General features: G+C 38.4%; 4 protein-coding genes across 5 annotated transcripts; 1 reads left to right on the forward strand and 3 right to left on the reverse strand.

The window, feature by feature from the left end:
• Positions 1 to 108: 108 nt before the first annotated feature.
• LOC141819759 (protein REDUCED WALL ACETYLATION 3-like) lies at positions 109 to 7,328 on the reverse strand. The gene is made up of 16 exons (XM_074707005.1): positions 7,020 to 7,328; positions 6,245 to 6,336; positions 5,452 to 5,583; positions 5,307 to 5,363; positions 5,146 to 5,218; positions 3,076 to 3,234; positions 2,313 to 2,462; positions 1,960 to 2,215; positions 1,760 to 1,881; positions 1,572 to 1,658; positions 1,400 to 1,488; positions 1,252 to 1,314; positions 1,113 to 1,169; positions 734 to 830; positions 487 to 654; positions 109 to 414 (listed from the first exon to the last, which is right to left on the reverse strand). The coding sequence occupies exons 1-15, from the start codon at positions 7,050 to 7,052 to the stop codon at positions 490 to 492; spliced, it is 1,632 nt and encodes a 543-aa protein (XP_074563106.1). The 5' UTR covers positions 7,053 to 7,328; the 3' UTR covers positions 109 to 414; positions 487 to 489.
• A 2,005-nt stretch (positions 7,329 to 9,333) lies between these two features.
• On the forward strand, positions 9,334 to 13,216 carry LOC141819690 (mitogen-activated protein kinase 10-like). 2 transcript variants are annotated; one of them, XM_074706948.1, is made up of 11 exons: positions 9,334 to 9,553; positions 9,895 to 10,303; positions 10,488 to 10,615; positions 10,765 to 10,824; positions 11,218 to 11,367; positions 11,510 to 11,665; positions 11,770 to 11,981; positions 12,065 to 12,166; positions 12,321 to 12,487; positions 12,566 to 12,589; positions 12,636 to 13,216. In XM_074706948.1, exons 1-11 carry the CDS (start codon positions 9,530 to 9,532, stop codon positions 12,938 to 12,940), a joined length of 1,737 nt encoding a protein of 578 aa, XP_074563049.1. In that variant the 5' UTR covers positions 9,334 to 9,529; the 3' UTR covers positions 12,941 to 13,216. The 2 variants fall into 2 exon arrangements, with proteins under 2 accessions (XP_074563049.1, XP_074563048.1); XM_074706947.1 differs by having other exon boundaries at positions 12,561 to 13,216.
• Positions 13,217 to 17,115: 3,899 nt separating this feature from the next.
• Positions 17,116 to 23,180, reverse strand: LOC141819793 (uncharacterized). Its single transcript, XM_074707047.1, has 10 exons — positions 23,018 to 23,180; positions 21,934 to 21,990; positions 21,705 to 21,744; positions 21,402 to 21,580; positions 20,301 to 20,339; positions 19,900 to 19,986; positions 18,479 to 18,539; positions 17,948 to 18,072; positions 17,621 to 17,712; positions 17,116 to 17,435 (listed from the first exon to the last, which is right to left on the reverse strand). The coding sequence occupies exons 1-10, from the start codon at positions 23,063 to 23,065 to the stop codon at positions 17,321 to 17,323; spliced, it is 843 nt and encodes a 280-aa protein (XP_074563148.1). The 5' UTR covers positions 23,066 to 23,180; the 3' UTR covers positions 17,116 to 17,320.
• Positions 23,181 to 23,732: 552 nt separating this feature from the next.
• Positions 23,733 to 26,997, reverse strand: LOC141819756 (sulfate transporter 3.1-like). Its single transcript, XM_074707000.1, has 12 exons — positions 26,635 to 26,997; positions 26,339 to 26,546; positions 26,066 to 26,237; positions 25,834 to 25,899; positions 25,557 to 25,670; positions 25,355 to 25,471; positions 25,158 to 25,284; positions 24,792 to 25,078; positions 24,506 to 24,696; positions 24,261 to 24,346; positions 24,101 to 24,177; positions 23,733 to 24,016 (listed from the first exon to the last, which is right to left on the reverse strand). Exons 1-12 carry the CDS (start codon positions 26,993 to 26,995, stop codon positions 23,786 to 23,788), a joined length of 2,037 nt encoding a protein of 678 aa, XP_074563101.1. The 5' UTR covers positions 26,996 to 26,997; the 3' UTR covers positions 23,733 to 23,785.
• Between the last annotated feature and the right edge of the window lie 15 nt (positions 26,998 to 27,012).

Below are 27,012 nucleotides of genomic sequence, written 5' to 3' on the forward strand. Positions count from 1 at the left end.
TGATCGTCTAACCGAACCGTGAACCAGTTCATCTTCGGTATGATGTAGTGTAGACTTGACTTGCTTACTCACGAGTGTCTTCCTTGTTAATTCAAACAAAATATCAAAAAAAAAAAACTAGATTGGAGAAGAAAAAGAAGTCTTGGCATATCATACAATCAATGAAATTTAAGATATTGTTTAAAGAAGGTTCATATTGTAAGCAGCGAATGTTCCATATTCTCCCACAAAATATACAAGATCCTTAGATTTTTCTTTTCGTCGTCTCTTGTTCTTTTTTGATAACTGAATCAAAACCAGTTGTGTAAGCAAATCCATGAATGCAGACAGCAGAGTGTTTGGGACCAGCTTTTCGCAGACGGACTAACAAAAAACATCCTCATTTTCATGATTACTGATTGAAAATTGCTCACCCTGTTACAGAGATTTCGTTCGATGATCAGCATCCAGAAGTTCTGCGTGAGCAAATGGATATCTAAATGTTACCTGTCAAACTGATACTCCAGGAATGTGAAGGAGAACCCATGAAATGCAGTACAACGAGACACAGATGGTTGCTCCGGAAATGAAGTTATGAAAAAGGCGCTTGTTGTCTTTACTTGGGACGAATATCGTCCTCAATAGATTCGTCAGATCGAATATTCTGTAGGATATCTGCGAGAATAGCATGTTTCGAGTGTTTGAGTTGGAAAAGCATGTGGAATTCAGATTAGTTGAAGTGCATTTGACTTACAAAGAGATAGATAGCCGTAGTGAGCAGGAAATTAAGCAAAGGGTAATTGGGAATGAAACAAAGAAGCCATTTCGGCTGGCCGTTTGGCACATTTGACCTGTAGAAAATGAATGATGGATGTTAAGTTAATTACGAGCAGGAAATTTACTAGAATTTCTAGGTGCAACAAAACTTAGCCTCAAAACTTCCAAGAACATGTCCTTAGCTATGTATCACTACTAAAAACAGAAGTTCGTGTCAGGTTTAAGAAACCCAAAGTGTCATGAGTTTGTAAGGTTTCTCCAGAAAATAGTGAATTGGCAAACTAAGCATGACTGTAAAAGGATCATACAAGATGAAGTAATAAGCAAAAAAGAAGCAACATTAATCCTATCGATACCTTAGCCAAATATGGATCTGAGAAATGTAGGTCTCCAGTGTGATCTTGCCGAGCCATCTGCCAAATGGAAGAACAAAAAATGAATTTCACTGAAAAAAAAACATCTCTGTAGAGAAGGTCCAAAGCAAATGTAACTCACGCAAAGAGAGTGAGAGAGGAACTGCGAAGTTGCTGAGTGAAATTCCGTAGGCAGATGTAAACACTACAGTTAACACAAAATAACATCACAATCTGTTTGAATGACACTAGTTTAGCGAATAAAGTTTGACTCAAACTGTTACACGCACGTAATTGGGATCCAAGATGTGTATGGATGCAACTTGTTGTAGGAAAGTTTGTCTAGCTTGTAGATGTATTCATACCACAAATAACCAACCTGCAGATGGAAAGTACCCTTGTATCTCAATGTCATGCCACAAGGTATGCTCAAGAATATCGAAGCAAATTATCATGACTCACCAATAAGGAAACTGAAACTATGCTTGTTTTGACATAGAGTTTCCTTTTATTATCAGATTCTTCAAGCTTCTCCATCCATCTTTCAACCTAAAATGCAGAAGAAAAAATAAGCAGCCAAATAAGTATGAACCGAGTAGATTACATTGAGTATCTACAAGGACATGACAGATTATGACAGCAAAACTTACAGTAGGGTGGTAATATGCATATATCATCCCAATAATCCAAATGTAGCGATCAAGGCCAGATCTAAAGTGCCACTCATGTAAGAGTGGTAGATTTGACTTGGAAGGCTCTGGATCCTTGTATCCTGCAGCGGAAACCTTTAAAAACTTTGAAAGATTGAGTGAGCAGCATAAGGTAGCTGATGCATCTACAATTTACTAACCTATCAGGAACGTAAAAGGAGTCCAGAGGATATCAAATACCCCAGGTATTTCCCAGACTAAGATCACTACAAGAAAACAACAAATAATCTTGATGGCCATTACAGGTCCAATCTCATTATACTTGTTAAAGATAGCAAGTGCTCCATACACCATGACGGTAAAAAGCGTATGCATGGGACAGATATAATACAGGGTGAAATCATTGTTCAGGACAATGCAACAAAAGGCCACAAAGAAATTTAGCCGCCACATCATCTGCATCACAATGGAGAACATTTAAGCTTCTAGGTGACTAACAGAATATTATCAAGTTAAAATCAAGTGATAACTTATCAAGAGATCCTCTAGGCACCTGAGTAAACCGAGCAAGGCTAAAATCCTTCCGTACATAATAGTAAGAGAAGTTCCCAAAGCCAGTCATCCACACGTAAGCAGCAATGAATATTCGTATTGCATTGTATATCTCAGTGGCAGCAAAATAGTGGTACATTAAGAATAAAACCTGATAAAGAGCACAAAAATTTTCTTATCAAGGACACAATAATGAAAATAGTGCTTTGCCAATTTGGAACAGTAAAACTTTGTGGTGTATACCAAGTCAGCAAGATGAATTGTTGACATTGCCAGATACAATGTGTTCATCACTGGTTGCAACTAAGAATTTAGGTATGCAAAATCTTCAAATTTAAAATCATCATAAGAAATAATGAAAGCTGAAGATATAAAAGTACTTAGTAGTCAAAACTTTAATGGCTTGGTATACTACCAACAGTATGTTTCCTAGTCATGTATACACATTCTTTTTCTCATACAAGCTACACTTCTGCAATACAAAGGACTTGGTCCATCTTCCTCAAGCAAATCTATATAAATTCTGTTTGCAACAAATAACTTCTGTTGAAATTTTACTTGTTAGTGTAAGAAGTACAGTGCCTAGCTAACTACAAACACTATATTACAATCAGTTCTTGTTCCCATTCAAGCTCATACCAGCTTAGGGCATCCTATTCGTGATTATCAACTAAGAGTCATCAAAGTGAATATGGCGTGCAATTTACAACAGAGTTGGTAATGTGAAGGAAGATATATGACAAGAAAGGTCAAAAGACACCAACCTGCATCCATCCTTTCCATTCTTCAGTTTGATGACGATTCAGGAAAAGTATTGATTTTCCTGTGAAAGCTGACTTGTCATGGTGCTTCTTTAGGGACGTCAAGGTGGAAGCAATAATAAGAAGAATATAGAGGAAAAGAAATAGGTCTCGGCTGTAACTCTGAAAAATCAAGTAATGGATCAGGAGAAGATCAAAAAGGCCTAAAATTAACGAGAAAGATTAGAAACATAAATTTATTTACAAAATGCAAATCAGTAATGATGGTTCATAAACTGCCACATGCTAAAGCTATAGCCAGAGGGGAATGTACAGATTTAAGACATAATAATAGGGACATGACTTAAAAACATAAAAACTAATAAGACGAGAGCACACACTAGAAGAAAAGAGTCATTCTATAGAAGCTCAACCAGAATTAGAAGACCATACTTCAACTAAATTTAAGTATTTTTTACAACATTATCATGTTATGTTCATCTTGATTATTTTACAACCAAATTATGACGAGTTGATGTTTTATTATTTTTCTTTTTCAAATCAAAACAATGCAAAGAAACATCTAACCGTACTATTTGGGTTGTACGTATGGACAAATCGTTCTTACTTAAAATATAATGGGCAAAAAATCAATGGAACGCTCCTTTTTTGTAATCATCAAGGTGGCGGTTGTCTTTCATTTTTTAATCAAAATGGCGCCCCACCCAACAGCTCCCCTGTAAAATGACATGGTCATCCTCAAGTACATTGTTCGACATTATTATCTCATGACACGCGCATTAAATCCTGAACTGGTTAGTTAGTTGTATGAACAGGACAAGTCTGTAGTAGCTACTACAGTAGTTATAGCAGCTATAGTTTCATAACTACTACAACATGAATGTTATTGAACAAGACAAGTCCATATTGTAATAGTTATGAAACTGTAGTTGCTACAATGTTGTAGCAGCTACGGTTTCGTAGCTACTACCGTAGTTATAGCAGCTATAATTTCGTAGCTACTACAACGTGAATACCGTTGAACCAAGACAAATTCGTATTGTAGCAGTTATGAAACCGTAGCTGCTACAATGTTGTAGCTACTACAACGGTTTCGTAGCTACTATCGTAGTTATAGCAGTTACAGTCCGTATTGTAGCAACTACGATTTTGTAGTTGCTACCGTAGTTATAGCCAGGGATGGGTCTTCTTAAGGGTTGTCCTGGGCTCTAACCCCGCCCCCCCCCCCCCCCCCCCCCCCCCCCCCCTCTCTATTACCTATTGTAAAAAAGTTTTTATAAAAAATTCACTATTAGATTTATTATACATTGGTTCTTTTTGTAAAAAAGTTTTTTACTTAGCCCACACTTTTAACACCCAAAGCCTAGCCCACCTCCTTTTTCTGGATTTGTCCCTAGTTATAGTAGCTACAGTTTCATAGCTGCTACAACACAAACTTGTCTTGTTCATTGTAGTTGCTATAACTATGGTAGCAGTTATGAAATCGTAGCTGCTATAATATGAACTTGTTCTTTTCATATAATTGGTCGATCGGTTCAGGATTTAATGTGCGTGTCAGGAGATAATAATGTCGAATAATGTACTTAAGGATAACTATATCATTTTATAAGGGGGCTGGTGGGGTAGGACACTCTTTTAATAATAATAATAATAATAATAAAAGAGAGGTGCTCATGTGATTCAGAAAAAAGGGCACTCCTTTGATTTTTGCCCAAATATAATCTACAAACATAGGCATCAAACACAAGCACAATCCATGGTTTTATGCTCTTGAATTAACTACAAAAGCATTCAAGAATGTGTGTCTAATTGTTTCTTCTGAAGATACCTAGGAAACATGGTATACATCTGACTTTGACTACAGAATAACATTTGACTATTTTATTATGTTATGAAGGAAATTATGCAGAGAAGTTCAATCACATGAGTAATCATTATGTTTACAAGTTGTACAAAATTTGACTATTTCATTAAGATCCTTGGCATCTATAGAGAGGGAAAAAACAGAGACTTTGAGATCACCAATCTGTTACAGCCATACACCGTAGTCATAATAAAGTAGAAGAAAAGAACCTTGGTAGTTTGTGAAAATATATTTGTCCGATCACAAACATAGAAGTATACAAGAATTGTTCCAAATTCTGCCCTGCATGATTTTGGCAACAAAATCAGGAGTTGATGCTCATATTACCTAAACATATCAAATATATGCATATCATATCACAAGAACTCACATGGCTCTCAGCACTTTTCGATGTTCAAGCAAGAAAGATTCATCCAATGATATAAACCTAGAAAATATCCAAAGCCAACATCAATTGAGTCATGGAACATATGGAAGGCTCATCTAACTTATATCCCATGGAATCTATAACTAACCTGATTAAGTTTGCTCGGGCTGATAAGTTCCCTCTTGATGAAGATCTTGGCAGGCCTCCCTCAAGCAAAGCAACCCGATCATCATCCTTTACAATTTCTTTATCCAGTTCAACCAGATTCACATCTGAATGACTGGACAACAGAAGGAAAACTGATTTGAGTACATGACTTTAAACACTGATGATTCATGTATACAAATTGGAAGTTGCAAGTAATCTAATGAATATAAAGAAATATAATTTTATAAAAGGATTTGTGCTTAAATGAGTTTCATCCATCACAGATATTCTGAAGTATTATGGTCCAATAGGAAATATTTGAAGAATCAAGAAATAGGTGCACAAAATAATTATATGCCACACTAGGACTACATGTTACATGCTCGATACAAAATTTGATTTGTTTACTGAATATATGCAATCCTCCATAGATATTGTAAACCAAGTTATCAAATGTGAAAATTTTCTTTGTGCCTTTCTGCTTTCTGCAATTTGCATTCTTAAACAACAATAGTCCAAGAATCTGAGAATGTCTGAATTTCTTCTCACATGGCCAAACCTAGTTAGTAAAGATGTTAAAAGTTGCTAACTTTTTCCTTTTTGTAATACCGCTCAAATAAGTGCATGATTTAAGAGATGACTGATCTTGATAGAGAAATTATGAATAACCAAGAAGCAGCCTAGGTAAATAGTTTATTCCATAGGGCATTTAATCAATCATGCCTTTCATGTACTAAACCTATGTGTTTAAATAAATTTTCAGATAAATTGTCCATTTCAGATAAAATACTTACACTTTTGTTAGAGATGAAGACTTTCGGTACTCCAATAACTCTGAATATAACCATGCAATAAAAACAGGCAAAAACCCAAGCAAAAATGACACCTGCAATATAAAGTCAAAAAGAAATCCTTAAATTATTAGGGTAAGCATGCAAAAATTGTAACTAAATATGCATATATCTCTACTCTCATTTGTTGGGTATGCTCAGGTATCATGAGATAGTTGGATGAAAAGTTTCATTTACAAATGTCACGTGAGGACTATGTTTCTGTACAACCACATCCAGAGAACAGATGCATATGGTTAGTTTGGTCGATTTTGCATTCAATATAAGACACAATTAAACTACTTTAGCAACAAACTTGAAATGTATCAAAATGGATCTTGTGCATTTACCAATATGGACCAGGCAGAAAATTCCCAGTAAAATTAAAAACAAAATGCAAGCTGCAGTTCGTTATCTCAAACTTTCATCTATTTGAAATCTAAACGCAAAGGCTATAACTTTGAAAAGTTTGATAAGTTAGAATGATAGTGAAGCACATAATTCCCACACAAGTTCAACATTATCTGAGAGAAACGTAAACTCAAAAAGAAAGAACTTTTATTGAGAGTCAACACCACGAATTGTCATAGAACTTCTCGTACCAAAAAAAAACAAAAAAGATGAAAGAGGATCTGGATCTAACAGCATGCCCACAAAATATTAAGTGCATCAATCAAAATTCCACCCAAGAGAAACAGAAAACCAAAAAGGGATCCAGAAACACAATGATTCCGCGCACCTGACCAGGGGTCACCGGACCGGAGACCACCATTCTGTGCGCAGTCCAGGAGACTGAAAGGAGAGCTGGACCAATGTATCCTGATCGAATCCAAATACGATCGAAGAAGAATGAGATGAAGGGGTGGGAGGGGGAGATCTATCGCATACCAACGATCCAACCACCGGAGCAAGTAAGATGGAATTTTGAAGCCACGGATGAGAAAAGGAAGAGGAGTAAGAGGAGGAGGAAGGAGTAGAATGGTGGGAAGGCCGGAGAGAAGTTGCTGTCTCAACGATATCGGGGTTGGTTGGGGAAAGGGGAAGGAGAAGCAAGAGACTGCTTCCTTTGCTTTCCATTCTCCGTCACAATAATAATGATAATAATAATTACGAATAATACGTAATAATATAATTCATTATTTTCTAAAATTTAAATAACTTTTGTAAAATTTCTTTCAAAATTTTCGTAATATTAAAATGCCCCCTAAACCTTCCAATTTATTATCAAAAATACTCTGTATCTTATCTAGAGATATTTTTATAAGCAAAATAAAAACGTTAGAAGTTTTTGACATTAATAAAAATTTAAAGAGCCTTTTTTTACTATAATAAGATATATTATTTTGAGTTTTGACTTAAAACTTATTTGATTTGTTTAAAGGGAAATTTTTTCACTTTGCCTAAAAAATTTTTGCTAATTTTTACATTTTGCCGGCAAAATTTTGCTAAATTGCTAAATTACCAATAAATAAAAAGCAGCATAAGCTTTTACAAAGATTAAGGGGTGAAATATAAATTCTTAAATTTTGGTGTCAAATGCAAAAGTCATATTCTGATTCGAAACATGTTTTTATTTATAATTTCTCTAGATTATATAATAAAAAAATAGAGCATGGGACGCACGTTATTAATGTTTTTTATGCATGGGATGCACGTTATTAATGTTTTTTATACACCAAACTTTCTATGAAATTAATATAAATGTACTATTTATACACCAAACTTTCTATAAAATTAATATAAATGTGTCTCCAAATTTGTATGCTTGGATTCCAAATTATAGTATGCCTCCAAACATATTTAATTTGTCATGTCATATTATTATTAATGATAAAATTAAAAAAAAAAATCATTTTGACAAATATTAAAGGACACATTATATTCCAAAAATACTCTTGTTTTTAATATAGTGTAGTAGTTTTGACGAAGATGTTAACAGCATACTCAAAATTAGGGCATATATAAGTCAAGCTAAGATAAATATTACAGTATTCAAGCTTATTTTGTTTGATAAAGTAATCAAGTTAAATAAAAGTTGAATTTAAAATAAATTAAATTATTAAAATAGTTGTTCAAATTTGAGTTGATTTTTTTTATGGACTTACTTAAATTTAGTTAAGTTTAGCTTGAGCTTAGTTTATTTAAGTATTATTAAATTCTTAATTCAATTTTATTTGACTATTTAAAATTTTTATATTTTTAAATTTATTTGATTGATTATTGAGTTTGATAATATAAATTTATTTATTTATTTTGATAAAAATTTATTAATAAATATAATTTATGAATATTACTTATAAATAATTGATAATCTCTATTCATGAATGTTCATTTAATTTAAAGAGTTATACAAATTTATTTATTTAATTGGTTTTATATGTATTGAAAGAATAATTTTAGTTAAACTTAATCCCAATTACAGTTTTTTCTAATTTAGTTTAAAATATTTAACTTTAATTAGCTCATGAGTATTAAATGAGTTGAGGTGGCTCTAACAGTATTTATTGTAGTCTATTAAATTATGTGTTTATAAATTCACATTTGATAATTTTAAAATGCAAATTTTTTATCATAAAATTCATTAGCGAAATGTTTTTCTTGAATATGTTTATCTTTTCATCTCTGTAAAAAGGATTTAAATCTATTTATGTACAAGAGGAAAAAATATATATAGTCCATTTTGCTATTATTATAAATTAAATACCAGATGAAAATTATTTGATTGGTCAAACAATCAGATCAACAGTGGTTGACCAAATTTGACCCGGTCAACAAATGTAACAATTGGCGGATTCCATACAACCATAGGAGTGTCGGCTATCTCCAGTAACGACAGCTGTGTTCTGCAGTTACCAATATGCCCTTTGCCTTGTTGCAATTAACCGATATTACCATCGCGTCCTATATCTGCATTCGCCTCTGCGAGCGAGGGTACCATCGCCCAGTTCCTCCTCGCGCTGCTCGTGCTAGCTCCGAGATTTGGGAAGGCATTCGTTGTCGGTGAATCTCGCGGAAGCTGAAAAGCTTGGATTTTTGAGCGGCGATCGAGCTGTGCCGGGAGGGATTCTGATTTCGCTGGAAATTTGGAGGTTGTGGAGAGACTAGTGTGGGAATTCGGCTTGTGGTCCTGAAAAGAGTCTGATTTCGCGCCATTTCTTGCCTGTGTGTTGATATAAAGTCGACCGAGGTTCGTAGACGGAAGAAGCTTGGAGTCCTTCGTGAGGCGTCCAAGTATTAAGCGGCAAGAAAATGCAGCAAGATCAACGGGAAAAGGTTGGACGTTTCCCATAGTTTTTTGTTTCTAAATGGGGTGTAGGGCTGAGATTTTTCTGTTCATCGCTGTCTCTGTTCTGTCTGTATCGATTTCCAGTTTTCTGTTGTCATTTTCTTGCAGTTTAATTCTCTTAAATTTCCTCTTTTTTTCTCCCTCGAGTCAATTATCTATGGAGATCGTTTTGGTTTCGGTTTGTTGCATAAAAACATTTTTTATCTTCCATTTCTAATTCTGATGCTGCTTCATGTGAGGTTCCAACTTCTTGGAGTTTGCATTGTCGTCCAAAATCAATAATTCATCTATTTTTTTTTTATAAAAAAACTATATTTATCTTTTGCAGAGGTCTCTAGAACTGAAGTTTTTCAGTGAGTATGGAGATGCTAATAGGTATAGAGTTGAGAAAATTATCGGCAAAGGTAGTTATGGAGTAGTTTGTTCAGCAATGGATACACATACTGGTGAGATGGTGGCAATCAAGAAGATGCATAATATCTTTGAACACAACTCCGATGCTGTTCGAATTCTCCGTGAGATCAAGCTTCTGCGTCTTTTGAGGCATCCTGATATAGTGGAGATAAAACACATCATGTTGCCTCCATCGAGACGGGATTTCAAAGATGTTTATATTGTCTTCGAACTTATGGAGTCAGATCTTCACCAAGTCATAAAGGCAAATGATGATTTAACAAAGGAACATATTCAGTTCTTCATTTATCAGTTGCTCCGAGCACTTAAATATATCCACACAGGTGAGGTATTTGTTCATGCTGATTGTTTTTTACATGGTTTTCAGTTTAGTAGCATGTCTCCTTTCTTTGTGATTATGACCCTGTTCTCTTTTAGCTTTGATGGTAAGTAATTTTAATCTTGATGTATAAAGAGAGATTATTCTTAAGAAACTAAAATTTAGTATTAACATGTTTCTGTGTATAGCCAATGTGTACCATCGTGATTTAAAGCCAAAGAACATACTGGCAAATGCAAACTGCAAGCTAAAGATTTGTGATTTTGGGCTAGCAAGAGTTGCATTCGACAATAGCCCCACAACAGTATTTTGGACGGTAAGTTGAGAAATGAGGATTTGTTTTTCCTTTCACTCAGCTTTCTTGCTTAATTTTCTGTTCTGTTGCAGTTGTAGACCCTTAATTGGCTTTCTTTTTTCAAAATAACAAACGACGACATTGTACTTAACATGTGTTCCTCTTGACAGGATTACGTTGCAACCAGATGGTATAGGGCTCCTGAATTATGCGGATCATTCTTCTCTAAGGTATAAACATTTTGCTTCATCATCTCTCTTTGTTCATCTCCTTATCAAATAATTAGTATCAGAAGAACTATTTCCAAGCTATTAAAATTTGATACTACAAAATTATCATGCTGCTTGACTTTTACTAGGTTTAAACATGTTTTTGACAAACTTCAAACAAGGATGGTAGAACAAACTATATTAAGATCTATGTTAAAGGTCCCTGTAATTGAGAACTGAGAAGCAATGAATGAACTTGTGAGCTATAAAAGAAACATATTTTGCTTATAATCCTTTTATTTTTATATTAAATATCCAAATTAAGAGGAAAACAAAGTAACTTGTTCTTTATTTCACATTTTTAGATTCTTGAGTGTTGTTAGTAAATATCTACATTTTCCTCCCAAACTGCAGTATACCACTGCTATCGACATTTGGAGTGTTGGTTGCATTTTTGCTGAGCTATTGATAGGCAAGCCTCTTTTCCCTGGCAAAAATGTTGCTCATCAACTAGATTTGATCACTGCCCTTCTTGGCACACCTTCCTTCGATACAATTTCCCAGGTTAGTATTTGGTTTAGAGTGTCAAGATGGAAGATAGCTATCAAGGGAAAATGAATCATATATACATCCACAAATCCTTCAACTACAATATGCTACTTCTCCACCTAAGTCCCTTCATCTCTCTTTCGGTTTTTGACTCCAGGTTCAAAATGAGAAAGCAAGGAAGTATTTGAGAAGCATGAGGAAGAAAGACCCTATACCATTCACACAGAAATTCCTGAATGCAGATCCTTTGGCATTGAAACTTTTGGAGAAGCTTTTATCATTTGACGCTAAGAACAGACCAACAGTTGAAGAGGTATGCATGTCCAGTAGGAATCTTCATTTAACCTTTATGATTCTGATGTCTATTTGTTCAATGTTCATTTATAAGTTACCACAATCCCTTCTTGATTATGCCAGGCACTGGCTGATCCATATTTCAAAACTCTTGCTAAAGTAGAGAGGGAACCGTCTCGCCGACCAATCCCAAAAACGGAGTTTGATTTTGAACGAAGAAGGTTGACTAAAGAAGACATCCAAGACCTCATCTTCCGTGAGATATTGGAATATCATCCTCAGTTGCTTGAAAGCTACATTAAAGGAACTGAAAGGACGAAATTCCTGTATCCTAGGTTTGAAATTCTCAGTCCTTATTTATGAATTCATGCATATCTTCAACTTTTTAGTAGTAACTATATATGCCTTGTTTATGCAGTGCTTTGGATCAGTTTAGAAGACAATTCACTTACCTCGCGGAGAATGGTGAAAAAAATGGACCTGCAACTTTGTTAGATCGGAAGCATGTTTCTCTCCCTAGGTAAATTTTCAGCCAGTCTATTCTTCAGCTTCATTCCTTTCTTATTTTTATCAACTGTGGTGGCTCCATCTTTGCAAGAAATCATACAATCAAAGATCACATTACATAATATGTATTTGGATCTTTATCTGTGATATTTTCTATGATCTCATAGGTCAACAATGGTCCACTCTGCTGTCCCTCTAATGGAAAAAGCAACTACCTCCTATTCGATAGATAAACGAAGCAAAGATAAGGCACATAAAAAGAACTCTGATAATATGGAATGCTCATCTGGACAAATAGCAAGTGCTTCAAACTCGTCCGATAGATTCTCAAATGGTAATCGCGTAAATGCAACATTACCATTGACCTCATTCGACACTGATGATCAACATTTGTGCTTTCATTTCAGTTCAGCTTGGAAGAGTTGTCGGTCCAGTCATACCATATGAAAGTGGCAGTGTCAAGGATGCGTATGACCCTCAACGTTCCATTAGGTACTCACAACCGGCCATTCTCCTACCCTATTGTTCTCACCGTAACACAAGGAAGTTGGAGAGCTCATGCGTAGACACAGCACAGACGGAACAAGAATCTGTACAGCATCAACCAACACAAACATGTCTAGTTACTGAAGTGGCTGCTCCAAACACATCTCTCGACATGAGAGCTCTCCCTTTTCACCTCTCGGATGCGAGATCCCACTTTAACAGGATCATCACAGCAAATACAGCTACCAGTGATCATAGAAAAGTCGGCAGTTGTCTGTTTGGACTTTCGAGTATATATTGAGCTCCAAAACTTATAATTCGATGAAACTAGCATCAATATAGCCTAGGTGCAAATGCAAAGGTTAGCCGATGAGAACAAGAAGAAGATCATGGTGGAGAGCAATGCTGAATGCCTAAATTTCAACACTGATGCCTGCATTGTTTCAAGCTTCAGTAAGTGTGAATACTATACTAGTAGAGGATCATGAAAGGATGCCTCTATTGAGCTTTTCATCTTTGATCGAACATCAGTTTCTTAACTTTATAATACAGTTTAATTCATTTACTTTTTGTAAAATAAAACAGCACATGTAAATGTACATAATTATGGAAATGCAATGAGGTATGCTTGTGAACTGAATTTTCGAATTAGTTTGATTTGGTTGGTTATTTCGGTTGAACCGAAGTTTTATTCACCCTTAACTGCAGAGGTCGACATAAATTAATGGAAAAAATGTTTTTTTAATCACCTGGAGCAAATTTGAAGAATGGGCTGTATTTGGGCTTTTAGATTTCAAAAAGGGCCGAATAATGGACTGGCCCATTAATCAAAACACTTGGGGCACCGCCAGCTGTCCGCATTCCACCATAACGGCCATTCTTTTTGGCGCCTCCTTTTAAATCAAACCGGTTTCGAGTGACCAAACGAACCGGTTTAAAATTGGATCGCTAAATTGAGATCTGCTCTGCAGATTGATTCGCCGAAGGTGGGTGCGGCCGGCGATGGAGAAGAAGGGTCGGTGTCGCCTCCTCGACGACACGGTGGCCGAGATCCTCGATCTCAGACTGCGAGTGACCGCATGGGATGCCTTCTCGCTCTCCGGCGGCGGGGAGGACGAGGAGGTGGAGATTGAGGTGTGGGAAGAGGTGCGTCGAATACGAGAGGAGCAGGCGGCGGCGGCGGGTTTCAATGGGGGATCCATCGCCGCGAAGTATGACATTGCAGCGGGCGAATGGGATCCACCGGGGAAGATCGAGATGTGCGACACCGTCCTCCAGATTGAACGGATGATACTTAGGGGTCTGGTGGAGGAGAGCATCGGCGGCCTCGTCGAAGCCGGCGACGGCATCGGACGACATCTTCTCCCAGGCAAGCTCCTTGTTTAGCTACAGAAAAGCAATTAATTTCCTCTTCTTTAGAAAAAAAAATTGAAAATACCTCGGATTGTTTTTAGATTCCTCTCTGTCACTCTGTGTTCATATAGAGAGAGAGCCATTGTTATCAAAACCTAACTGATCACATGCTAGGCCTCTTTATTGAATAAGATTTTAACCTCTTGGTTTGTTAAGATGACTCTTTCTTTGGCTTCAATCGATCGAACCGATCAGTACAAATAGAAAAATAATGCATAAAGATCAATGCACACAATGTTTACAAGTTCATAAATTATGTTTCACAACAGCACACTGGATCCGTCGAGTTGCTTCATTGTCTTGCACATAAGCAATCAATCAACAAATGTTGCACAAAGCAGATTCTATACGACCACACCATAGAGAAAATTATCAATGAAGATGAATCTGAACTTTGCATAAATGAAAAAGAGAAGCACATGATTTTATACAAACTAGAGGTAGCTTTTCGATTGAATCGACGAAGAGTATAAGACATGTGTAATTGTATCAAACCTAGCTAAGAACAGAGTAATTAAATAGATGGTAGAAATCAGGGCCGGCTCAAGCCTAGGAGGGGCCCTAGGCGATTTTTTTAAAAAATAATTATTATTTTTAAAATATTTTAAAATTAAATAATAATAAAATTTAATTTTATGCGTAGTAAAAAGGAATAGATTCACAGAGGGGTGCTCGTTTACCACTTTTCTTCGGCCTTGCTCTTCTTCAACCGCGACGAGCCGACGAGGTCTGGCGAAGGGCGAACTGCGAAGGCGAAGGGAAGGGTTTGGTGGCGAAAGACGAACAACGAACGGTCGACGGTGAACCACCAGAACCGGCGAAGGCGAAGGGAAGGATTTGGTGGTGAAGGACGAACAACGAACGGTCGACGGTGAGCTGCCGGAACTGGCGAAGGCGAAAAGAAGGGTTTCTGGATTTGGTGGTGTTTTAGGGTTTGGTGGCGAAGGGCGAACTGGCGAAGGGCGAAGGCGAACTGGCGAAGGCGCGAGCGAAGGGGGAAGGCGAACTAGCGAAGGGCGAAGGCGCGAAGGTGAACTGGCGAACGGTGAACTGGCAAAGGGCGAAGGTGCGAGCGAAGGTCAATTCAAATCGGGAGATTTAGAGCGAAAGGTGAACGGTTTGGTGACGTTGATTTGGTGGCATTTTAAGGATTTTTTTTTATTTGGGGCCGGCGAAGGTGCGAGCGAAGGTCAGTTCAAATCAGGAGATTCGGAACGAAAAGTGAACTATTTGGTGACATTTTAGGATTTGATGGCGTTTTAAGGAGGCGCTTGGTAGGCGGGTTTAGGAGAGGGGAATGGGAATGAAATCTATTTCATTCCCATTCTTAATGCTTGGTAGACGGGAATGGAAATCAAAATAAGGATTTGATATCCCTGATTTCATAACCTACCCCTCCCCTGGTTATCAAACCCATTCCCATCTGCGCAGCTTTTTTCCCTTTCGCTTCGCTTCTTTCTCGTCCGCGGAAGCCCCTTTATCACCTTCTCCACTACTATCGCCGCCACCGCGATCTCCATCTCCTCCGTCAACGCCTTCATCGACGTCTCCGCCAACGCCTCCTTCACCAAGCACACTCTCCGCCTCAACAACGGCCAGACCTTCCTCTGCTACTCCTCGCGCAGTAGGGCAACTCGCTGCTCTTCGCCCCGGGCTTCACCGGCATCGTGCGCCTCGCAGCTCTCCCTGATCTCGCCTATGAGCCAGTCCTCAATCGGTTCAACGCCTACTATTCGATCTCCGACGAAGCCTCCTTCACCTGACCCTTCTCTGTGGAGTATAGGTGGGAGAAAAAGGGATGGGGCGACCTGCTTCTCCTTGCCCATCCCCTCCACCTCCGCCTCCTCTCCTCCCATGACTGCCGCGTCACCGTGCTCGACGACTTCAAGTACAACAGCATCGACGGGGAACTCGTAGGATTGATTCTCATTCCCATTCCAGTATCTATACCAAGCACCAAAAATTCGGTAATCATTCCCATTGCCATTAACTTCTCAATGGAAATAATACTCATTCCCATTACCGAATGTATACCAAGCGCCCCCTAAGAATTTTTTTTATTTGGGACCCTAACCAGCTAAATCGATTAATAAAAATATTTTAATAATTTTTATTTACTTAAAATATATACATTAATGTATTAAAATGGGGGCCCAATTAAAATGGGGGCCTAAGGCCTATGCCTAGAGCCGGCCCTGGTAGAAATTCATCAAGAAAAAAAAGAGCGGTTTTTAGTGTTCAAAAATGAAGGATGCTGATAAATTTAACTCGCTCGCTCAGGATGGCGACAGGCCTTTCCCGGGCGTCGACACCGGTCGTCCATGGCCCTTTTCTGGGCGTCGACGTCGATGGCCAGCACCGACATGTTGACGACGGAGCCGTCGCCCTTTTCTGCCTGAGCGAGTTGTCATGCCCGAACCAACTGTGCGGGAGAGCGTCCGGCGACCGGGATATGTGGCTGCACGGTGAAAAGCGGAGCTTCTGCAGCGAGGTGTGCAGATGGAGGCACGAGGTGAAGCTTCTGCAGCGAGGTCCGGGGAAAGGTGTACGTAGCCTTATCTTGACTGTTTCTAGGATTTGAACTCGTGATAGGTCACAGGCGAACTTGTTCGCTAATCTTAATATGAAATCTTCAAAAACAAAAATAAATGTTTTTCTCCTAAAAAATATGTATCTGTGTTCTTGAACTCCAACCGTCGTAGCTAGCTATGTTTTTTATGATCTAGTAAACGATAGACATATTTTCTTGAGCTCCAACCGCAGCTGTAGGTCTCATTCTTCAAACAATTTCATGCGTAAGTAACCAAATCAGATTATAAAGCATTGAGGGCAGGATTCATAATCTAAGTATTTGTCTTTATATTATATGCATCATTTATATTAGCTATGACACAATCATAATTTTACTATTACACTCCCTTATACTTTATTGTTAGAATAAAAAACAATAATAAATGAGTAATAATTGTTCGCCACAGACATTAAATTTAGAACATCAAATGTAATTTGTCATGATTAAACAATTGTAATAGATAGTTTAAGGAAATGACTGCTGAACAGAAATGGATATAAATGAGTACAATTTTTTATTGTCAATCTGCACCAATAGACAGTAATGACGCACCTATTTCTCACATCAAAAAGATTAGGGGAAAAAACTAAACTGAATCAAAAATCTTGTCATCTTAAGAACATCTACATCTACAGAAACAAAGAGATGGGAAAAATCCTAACGACGTCGAGAATTTGCAGAGATCAGATGTCAAAACTAAACATCTGTCAAAATTAATGACGATACAATCATGACATAGGCTAAGAAGAAGAGGAGTGCAATCTGCATGAAGAACTTTGGGTTATCCCTCAAGCTTGGAGATGCAACTGCTCTGTGAAATCACATAAACATGAGAATCAGTCGATATGATATTATGGGTCATTGTCTCAAGTCCTAAACCAGTAACTCGATTTGTCATTTTAAAATCAGATTGCTTTAAGCTGAATTTAGTTGGAATAGGATGAAATGATTAGAGAGCTTCAAAGACAGTGATAAAAGTGTGTAGAGAGGCAAGACCTTGCAATCCGCTGAGAAAGGCGAGGGAAAGGTAAACTCTGAATAAAAACGACTCCGGGACCAGTTAGAGTGACCATCAACTGGTTATCACCCTGCAAAGATAGGATGCTGAATTAGAAGCCATAGAGACTAACATCACAAAATCCTCACTGAAAGTATCTCCAAAATGGTGACGATCACAAACACATATCATGCACTCTCTTTAGCATGTAGCTTCTGTATTCCATGATCAAATTGGATGTGCAGATTAGACATCACAATTGATTAGCAGTATCGAAAACCATTGGCCACAATGCATCATAATAGGAGAAGCAAGAAAGTGCCTACCCCAAACACAATCCTCCGCATTGCAATGGAGGGCTTTAGCTGAAAAGTGATAGTGCTTGACATAGCGACGATGCTGCCAGCATCAACTATGAATGCTTCTCCTGGAGCAAGAATTTTCTGCACAACTAGCAAAGCAAAAACAGGATTGATAAGGATTCAAATGGCAGGAAGACTTCGTGCTTGAAACATATTTTCATTATATTTGGAACACACTGTTTGCAAGCAGAAGAATCAGCAAAATGAAACATGTATGGCAGTACCACAAAGATAAATGGTAGACCTTTATGATGGATCATGCTACATTTCTCAGCTACTATGTTTGAGTCAGCATGAAAAACAAAATTTATAATAAAAACTAAGTATTCTGAATATTCCTGGCATTGTACAAAAAATGTGCATCCAGCTGCAGTATATAACTTGGAACTGAATTTTTTAGAGAATATATAACAGTTTAATATAGAATATTGGCTTAACCATTTTGTGCCTTTTTTGTAACTAATATAGATGAGAAGTCATTCAAAAGACAAATACCAGATCCACACCCCACAAGAAATGCAAGGCCCTGCCCCACTAGCTTCTGTCTGAGAATCACCTATAACAGAAAAAAAATGACAATTACAAAAGGGGATAAAGTTAACACATCCATTACCGAAATACAATGAAAGACATTGTGAGTTGTGTGTTAGAGAGAGTGCTATGAAGAGAAAGAGTTTATGATGCAGTACAAACTAATTGTGCCACCAAAACAACTCAACTCTCAACAAATGAGGAAACAAATAATATTATAAACTCAAGATGAGATGTATAGGGTATCTCAACCCCTGGTGGAGACTCATAATACAACTGAGTCGCTAAAAAGCTCTAACTTATCTCTAAGTTTCAACAAACTTTGTACAGTTACGCCATTCTCCCCCACCAAGAACTCAACCAAGGACTGTAGAGTCTAATGTCAAGTCTAGCGATGCCATACATAACTGCAATGCAGACAATCAAGGGGTGCCTTTGGAAGATGCTTCTAGCGCCCCCTCTTGTTTAATTTCACTAAATAAGTTGGGTGTCATATGTAGTAGTTCCTCTTTTGTGATTCATGTGATTTTTATTTTCGGGAGTCTTTTCCACTGGACTACATATCTTTTAGTGCTTCCATAAGGAGATAACACTGTCTGCATATTAAAGACCCTCTTAATAATTTGGGGTCGCTCGCGGGGATGAGAAGTGGTGACAGACCCAAGAAACAACACTGGGAATCACACCACTGGGAATCACACCACTCGGTGGAGGTGTTCTGTGTTGGGATAGACGTGGCACAAATGGCCACTGATTTCTTTGTTGCTAATGAAGTCCTACAGCAGAAGGATCTCTGGACGTGGTGGTTCATTCTGCAGCTGGAGGCAGTGCCAATTGCATGGTGGATGGCTTGTGAACATTGCATTAGTGAAGTAGCTTCAAGAAATGATGGCAATGATAGCGACACAGAGGGAAGTCGCAATGATCTTTGTCAGAGTTGAGGAGAGAGGGGATCTCACAGTTGTGGTGTCAAGGAGTAGAGGGCTTTGATCGGTGGAAACCAGCTTGTAAGATTGAGGATCAGCATATCCTGAGCATGCAAAGAAGAGAGATTGGAGTTCCAATGGGCTTGAAAGGGAGAAGATGGCTCACAGCTTCTTCCACGAGGAAGAGAGTTGAGGGAATGTGTTCATATATTTGTACCAGAGACCGAATTAAAAGTTTGGCTCTCAAAAGTTTGGCTCTCATACAACTTAATTCAAGATGTACAAGGGATCCTAGCCCCTTTATAAAAGACTCATAATACGACAAAGTCATTAAAAGAACCCTACTTATCTCTAAGTTTTGACAAACTTTTTTAAAAGGAAATAACAGAATTAAATAAGTGATTTATTTTAGGGAAAAGAGCCACAATGACATTAAAACCCCTAGCTACGTCAACTTACCTCTGCACCAACCTCAATGTTGCGAGGTCTTTGATCAGCATTACTGGAAATTCTAACATCATTGACGGAGCAAAGGAAGGCGTCTGGCTACAAAATGATACAACATTTAATTTGTCACATTGTAGTTCATAGACACATGCAAACTAAATTAAGCTTGAAATGTTTCACATGTTAAGTAATAATGTGACTTAAACCTCAATGTTCCGTTTAGCAAAAAAGTCAAATTTAATCAATATTAATGTCTTTGGTTGACTAAAATAATTCTGAAACTAGCACTGGAATATTAAAGGAAATGAGCAGGTTATCTATAACTACTAAATTAGTTCATAATTGGTACAAGAGTGTCTATATTATCAGTGATTTCCAAATTTGAGAGAACCAAGATCAGGTACCGGCTCTACCTGACATAGTAGTTCACCACCAAAATTTGACAAGTCAATCTGTGAAGAAAAGTTAAAAAGAGTTAGAAAATAAAACTCGTAGAAGCAAGACTAGTTCAGGATACTGAAAAATCAACATCCTAATTAGCAATACAGACAAAAAAAACCTAAAGATGTAGGCCTGAACAAGATGAAAAATAGGAGCAGAAGACATGCATGTTTACATGTATTAGTAATCTCATGAACCCCCTTTGGACTAATAAGACAGATGATTGGCAGCGATAACTTTTTTAAGAATATAAAATGTAACAATCTAAGGTAGTTTGATTTTGCCTAGTTAAATCCTTTATCTAACATCTGCTGAAGTGCTGCAGGGGTAAACTCATTATAAGAGGAGGACAAGCATTAGACTCATAACTTAATAAGCTTTGAATAAGGGTGCTTATTATTTGGTTCAAATATAAAATCCAAAACAAATTGAACAAAATCAAAATTTTGCTTTGGTTTGTTTTCTTGACTGAATCGGCTAGGTTCAGTTGGTTCGATTGTGGTAATGACTATTTATCTATCAGCATTATAATTTAATAATAAACTAAAATTTATAATGTTTAGGTGGAATTTCTGTTCAACCCAAAACAAACCAAAAATATTGGTTCCTGTTCAATTTGTTTTATATGCTTATTTGTTTGGTTCAGTTTCCAATAAATCAATATAGACAAATTTAACTTGATCAGATTCCATTCGGTTTAATTCCATTGGAACTGTGGACACCCCAGTATGACTGATAAAAGAGCAAGCAAATTAGCAAGCACAAAAAAGAGCAGATTCTTATTTTCACACATTTTTAAAATTTTTAATTCCATGAAACTATCTTTAAGTGAGAGCATAAGAAGAGTAGTAAAATCATATTGAGCCAGGCTTATAAGATACATAGAATTGTAGCAAAGATGCAAGGTGTGCATTAGCAATCCAAACAACAGATATCAAATCAGATGGAACAACATGTTCAAAGTAAAGAAGATATTATCCTTTTCAATTAAAGTTGTAAGAGTGAAGGAGCTAATTTACTAATTTCTCCTTAAAAAAAAATGGTCTACATGAAATTAGGTTTTAGGTACTAACTGGAAGTATTCTTGCAGGAGATGGTGCTGCTATTCCAACAAATCCATCCTCAGGACTAGGATTGGAAAGAACTACGTTTGTCACACTTTTGCCAAAAATCCAATGCCATAACCCAGCTTCATTCTCAGGGATGTAATTGTTCTCGAATTGAATTGACCCAGACATGTAGCACATTGTACCTGAATGACATTCCAAAATGTCAAAAAAAAAAAGCAGAAAAAAGTGAAACCTCCAACAAGTTGGCAGGCAACCGCAATAGTTTCATAAAACGAAGAAAATATAAAAAACAACACATGTGCTTACCAGGCTTTGCAATAAGCTTTTCTTGTGATTTCAGCATTATCTGTATATTGAATTCAATAAAAGGAATCAAGATTTACAAAAGCTATAGATAAACCATAAACCAACAACAACCAAGCATTATCCCACTAGGTGAGGTCGGCTAATAAAAGCAAAAGATATACCTTACAGTCTTACACTAAAAGAGAAACTATGGAGAAAAACAAAATCTAGAACATCAAGACTGGAATACCTGAACAATCTGAGATTCTCCACCCAATATCTGAAAAGCTGTGGCTGATTCCCGACCCTGCAATACGAAGTAACATTAAAGTAAATTTCGCTAATGAACAACTATCAACTTTTGCATTCCATGCCCATTTGCTATGAATCAAGCAAAAACAGCTAAAGCCACCAAAAATATGTGGAATGCAACATACATCAAGTCACAAATTAATAATTACCAAGGATAGATGTATGAAAATCAAAGATTGCATAATAAATGGCATGCACTTGATATACTTTTCAATCCCATTAAGCATAAAATTGAGTGCAATGAGATTGTATAACCATCACAATTTTTAAACTACAAGTAAACCAGAATTTTGTTGCAAGAATTGATTGGACAATTTTTATTCAGCATATGATTTTCACATTTAAATGCTCCGCCTTTTGCTTGATTGAATAGTTTTTTGATCTCCACAAATACTAGTATAAAAATTGACTGTTTCAAGGATGAAAAAAAAAGTAGACACAACTGCATATTGATGCTCAAGTTGTTACAGTGAATCGACTCCACTGGAAACACCACAGGCCATTTTACTTCTACTTGTATAGGCAGTACAGAACCAAGATTCTCAATGGACGTGCAAAACAAGAATCAACAGATAAGATCCATCTAGAAGAATTACATACATGACGATTTTGTCTGCACAAAAATATAATGCAACCACATTCGTTTAACAGCTACACAGAGTATCTCTTCCCAAAAAAAACCTCAAAAATTGTAAGCTTAGTATTGCATTGACTCTAACATTGAAGAATTTTGTGGCATGACATTTCAACACATATCCAACTGAAACAAGATTGAATTAGAATTTAGGATTGACAGTAAAAGCACGAATTTTAACAGAATACATGATATAAGTATGAATATTTAGTAGATAAATGGATAGCTGCCGAACCCAGCACACACAAAACGAGCCAAATACGGTCAAGATCCATAAAATTCCAGCACGCGCTTTGGGATCGGCATCAGATCCCAAACCAGAACTCGAACGAAACTCTATCCGTAAACGGAACCCAGCAAAGCATGAGATGGAGAGCAAGAGGCGCACCTGGTAGACATAGGGCTGGAAAGGTGTGGCGAAGAAGGGAGCCGCCATGGCTGTCGCCGATCTCGATGCTGCTAGGCGCGCAAGCTTCTGTATACCACCTGGAATCACGTCCGAAGTCTCGATCACTCCATTAGAGGCCTCGCCGGCCGTAGAAGCCCAACCGATCCGCCGTCAACGAAGCAGGCAGAAAGCCAAAACCGAACCATTTATCTTCCGCCCTTTTGTGAGTCTAATACCATATTTGTCCTTCTGCGACAAACACAGAAGTTTGATCTGCGACTCACATGATTCGATCAACGGCTATCATTCATTTAAGAAGACCGGTACGATCGTAATTTTAATAAAATTAAAGGTTAAAATAATGCGACGGCCACTGCTGTCGATGAGTCAAGGGTCCACGTGAACGCTGCATTTAGAAAAGCCCACGTGTAATTTTGTACGCGTGGCGCGGGTTCATTAGCTGAGTGGCCTCCATCGACGTATAAAGGATCGTGGCGGTCATGTCACCATATATCCAATAAATACCGGACGTTATACTCCACGTAACAGGATGGGCGATAACTACTACAAATAACGGTTTGAACCTTTGACCGTCAATATCCATCACGCTCAGTCCATGGGCCGAGCCGAGGGCCCAAAGTTGTGACTATATGTACTGTAAAAAAGAGGTAAAGGCAATAGACAACCACAGTCTGATCAGTAAGAACCCTCATCATTAATTATGAGACGTAGATCATGATCATAACAATTTACAATATATATCCTAGCTCATACAATATTGTCTTCATACGTTCCTTGATGATCAGCAGCAGCAGCAGTAGCAGTGATAATGTTTGCAGTAATGTTATTCGAAGAGGGTTTGCATTCATGCAGCATAAAATTGCATGCAGCAACAGCCTCAGCCACAGTGAGGAAGATCCATTGCTGCCCAATACTTTGCAGCAGTTTGGCCTTCTCCAGCTTCCTCATCACCTCACTTCCAGGGTTCGCAAGCACCAGCTGCATATCGATAAAATTCGATATAAATTAAGCATCTGTGATGGTTTTAGGATGGAATAATAGCTATGGTTATATATATATAACCTGAAGCCCTCTTCTTTCCAAGCTCTTCTTCAGCTCCTCCAGCAGCCCAATTCCACTTGTGTCGATACTTCCAACAGCTGCCAAAATATATACATATATTTACAGAATCTGTGTAAACAAATAAATTTTAAGAAAATTGATCGGGTTAGAAATTACTTACCACCTAAGTCTAATATCACATAGTGTAAGCTTGTCTCTCCATTGGATTGTAGCTTCTCCTCCTCTTCGTTGATCCACCTTGATATCCTAAGTGATCATTAGGATACAAAATATAAGTCTTGAAGAAGAGAAAATATTTTAAAATATATATATATATAACAATAATAATCAAATTTTTGTTTTATTCATCTTAACATTCTCGATCATATATATTCTCATCTCTGTGATTATTGTGTAGCTAACTACCTCTCTCTCAAGTAGCTTGCATTAGCGAAGTACATTGGAGCATCCGCTCGAAGTATGAGAACGCTAGGCACGCCCTGGGCCATCGAGTATTGATCCATGCGTCGATAGGTCGATGAGTTGGGAAGGTTGCCTAGCGAAGTCGTCCTTGGCCTTGCGACGAATAAGAGAACTCTAAGAAGGGAAATCAAAACCTACATACAATTAATAGAATTTGAATTAGCTTCATATATGTCTTCAATTCTTGTATTGACTAAGTAAGTAGATATATATATATATATATACTTACTGCAAGGACTAATCCGATCTCAACGCTACCGAAGACCACGCCTAAGTAAGCGGCCATGCACACGCAGAAGTCGACCTTGTCCACCTGCCACAAGTGAATGGCTGCCTCGTAGTTGATAAGGCCGACCATGGCGGCGACGATGATGGCGGAGAGGATGACCAAAGGAGTGTAGTGGAACAAGGGCGTCAAGAACAGCAAAGTGACCATCACTGCCGCCGCCATCACCACGTTTGACACTGCAGTTTGACAGCCGGCATTGTAGTTCACCGCCGACCTTGAGAACGGCCCTAACAACACGAAGAAACAAAAAAGGAAAAGTTATAGAAAGAAAAGAGAAAAAGGAACTTAAGATAAGTAAAGTCATACCGGTTGTTAGATAGCACGAGGTCAAAGATCCAACGACGTTCATCGCCCCGAACGCGACCATCTCTTTGTTGCCATCGATATGATAGTTCTTGAACATGGCGAAACTCCTTCCAACCGCTGTCCCTTCCTGCAGCATCAGTGCGTTTTATTCATTCTGCATGCGATTGATAAGGCGAAAGAGAGAAATGATCGAGTACCGCAAGGGCAATGATGCCAGTGACGATGCCAGTCTTCAGAGCGACAGTCGTATGTGGCCCCGTGAATACTAAGTCGCTTAGTGAAGGTGGATTTATGCCCTTCTTCAGATACCCAATCTATATATATATATTCGATCAAAATGAACAAAAAATGAAAAGAATAATTAAGTGAAAAAGAAAGAGAGAAAGAAGGAAGACTCACCACTTGCACACCATGGTTTTCTGCATGAGTGAGATACACGAGAAGGCTTCCAAGGATTACTGAAAGCAATGGGGCCGCCGCTGATATCCAAAAGAATTTTGGCCCTTTTTTGCTCTGTTTTCGAGTATAAAGTTCGGTGATATATCAGTGTTTGAGATTCAGTACTGTTATAATTATTAATTATTTTTCTCGAGACAAAAAAGGATAAAGATTAGCAGCGAATAATAGTTATTCTCCAAAGTAATCATTATTTAATTAAAAGAATAGGAATACTCACAAGACACCGTGTGAGGAGGAGGAAGAAGAGGAAGCAGCTGCCAAGAACAATACTTTCCCACCGCCACTGTAACAGTTGGAAAAAAGTTATAACTACCTCCAATAATTACATTATTTTAATCAAAGACGAAGAATCTGCAACACTGTAGCCCTATACTCCACTGAAACTTATCGTTATTGATATCGTTTGGAAATTAAATTCCTGTAATTTAGGTTTCGAGATAATGAAGAACCTGGTGGGTTTGGGAGAAGACAGAGTGCATGACAGAGACGAAGTCAGTGGCTGTGGTGAAGTGTGGGAGGCCAAGCATGGCCTTGAGCTGCTGAAGGCACACCACTGTGGCAGCTCCGCCCATGAACCCTACAATGGTTGCATGGGAGAGGAAGTCCACCATGAATCCTAATCTGAAATTTTTAATTTGATTTGTCAGAGATTAATTAATTGATTAAAATATTGAAGTTGAGTAGTTTCTGAGATATCAGCTCGAATTGAAGGCACTTCTTGCCTTAGGAGGCCGAGGGAGGCTTGGAAGACGCCGGCGAAGAAGGTGGCTGTGAAGGCCAAATGCATGTACAGCGTCGGATCCTGTGCCGGAGAAACCTCCTTCCCGAGCATCGAGGCGATGAGAAGTGACGCCACCGCCACCGTCCCCACCGCCAGGTCCTTCGAGCTCCCCATCATCGCGTACACCAGCGGCGGCACGAAGCTCGAATCTACTCCATTAATTACCTCCTTAATCATGCCGGATTAATATTAATTCTTATTAGTCGAGTAAATACGCTGGGAATTAAGGCTGCTCACATAAGCCCATCACCGGCGGCAGGTTGGCGAGCTTGGCGTAGCTGATACCCTGCGGGATGGCGAGGCTGGCGATGGTGATCCCGGAGACGAGGTCGGAACGGAGGAGGGAGAGGTCGTAGCCGGGGAACCAATTGAGGACCGGGAACAGGTAGGCTAGGCCAGCCACCGTGCGGCGGCGCCACCCGCGCGCGTTCCGGAACTGCCGCAGGGGGTCGTCGGGGAAGAACGTCTCCTTCAAGTTGGCTCCCAGCGCCTCCGCGAATGGGCGCGGTGGGGGCACCGGCACCCGCCGAGGGAAGTCCGGCGAGGGGATGGCGGCGGTGGAGGGGAAGACGGCGCCGGGGTGCTCTGCCATTCCCATTGCGAGGGGCATAGGAT

Source organism: Curcuma longa, unplaced genomic scaffold (assembly GCF_044706935.1).
Source record: "Curcuma longa cultivar G26 ecotype Majalengka, Jawa Barat unplaced genomic scaffold, ITB_CL_G26_1.1 utg18532_np1212_1030455_RagTag, whole genome shotgun sequence".
In the NCBI taxonomy this organism is placed as follows: Eukaryota; Viridiplantae; Streptophyta; class Magnoliopsida; order Zingiberales; family Zingiberaceae; genus Curcuma; species Curcuma longa.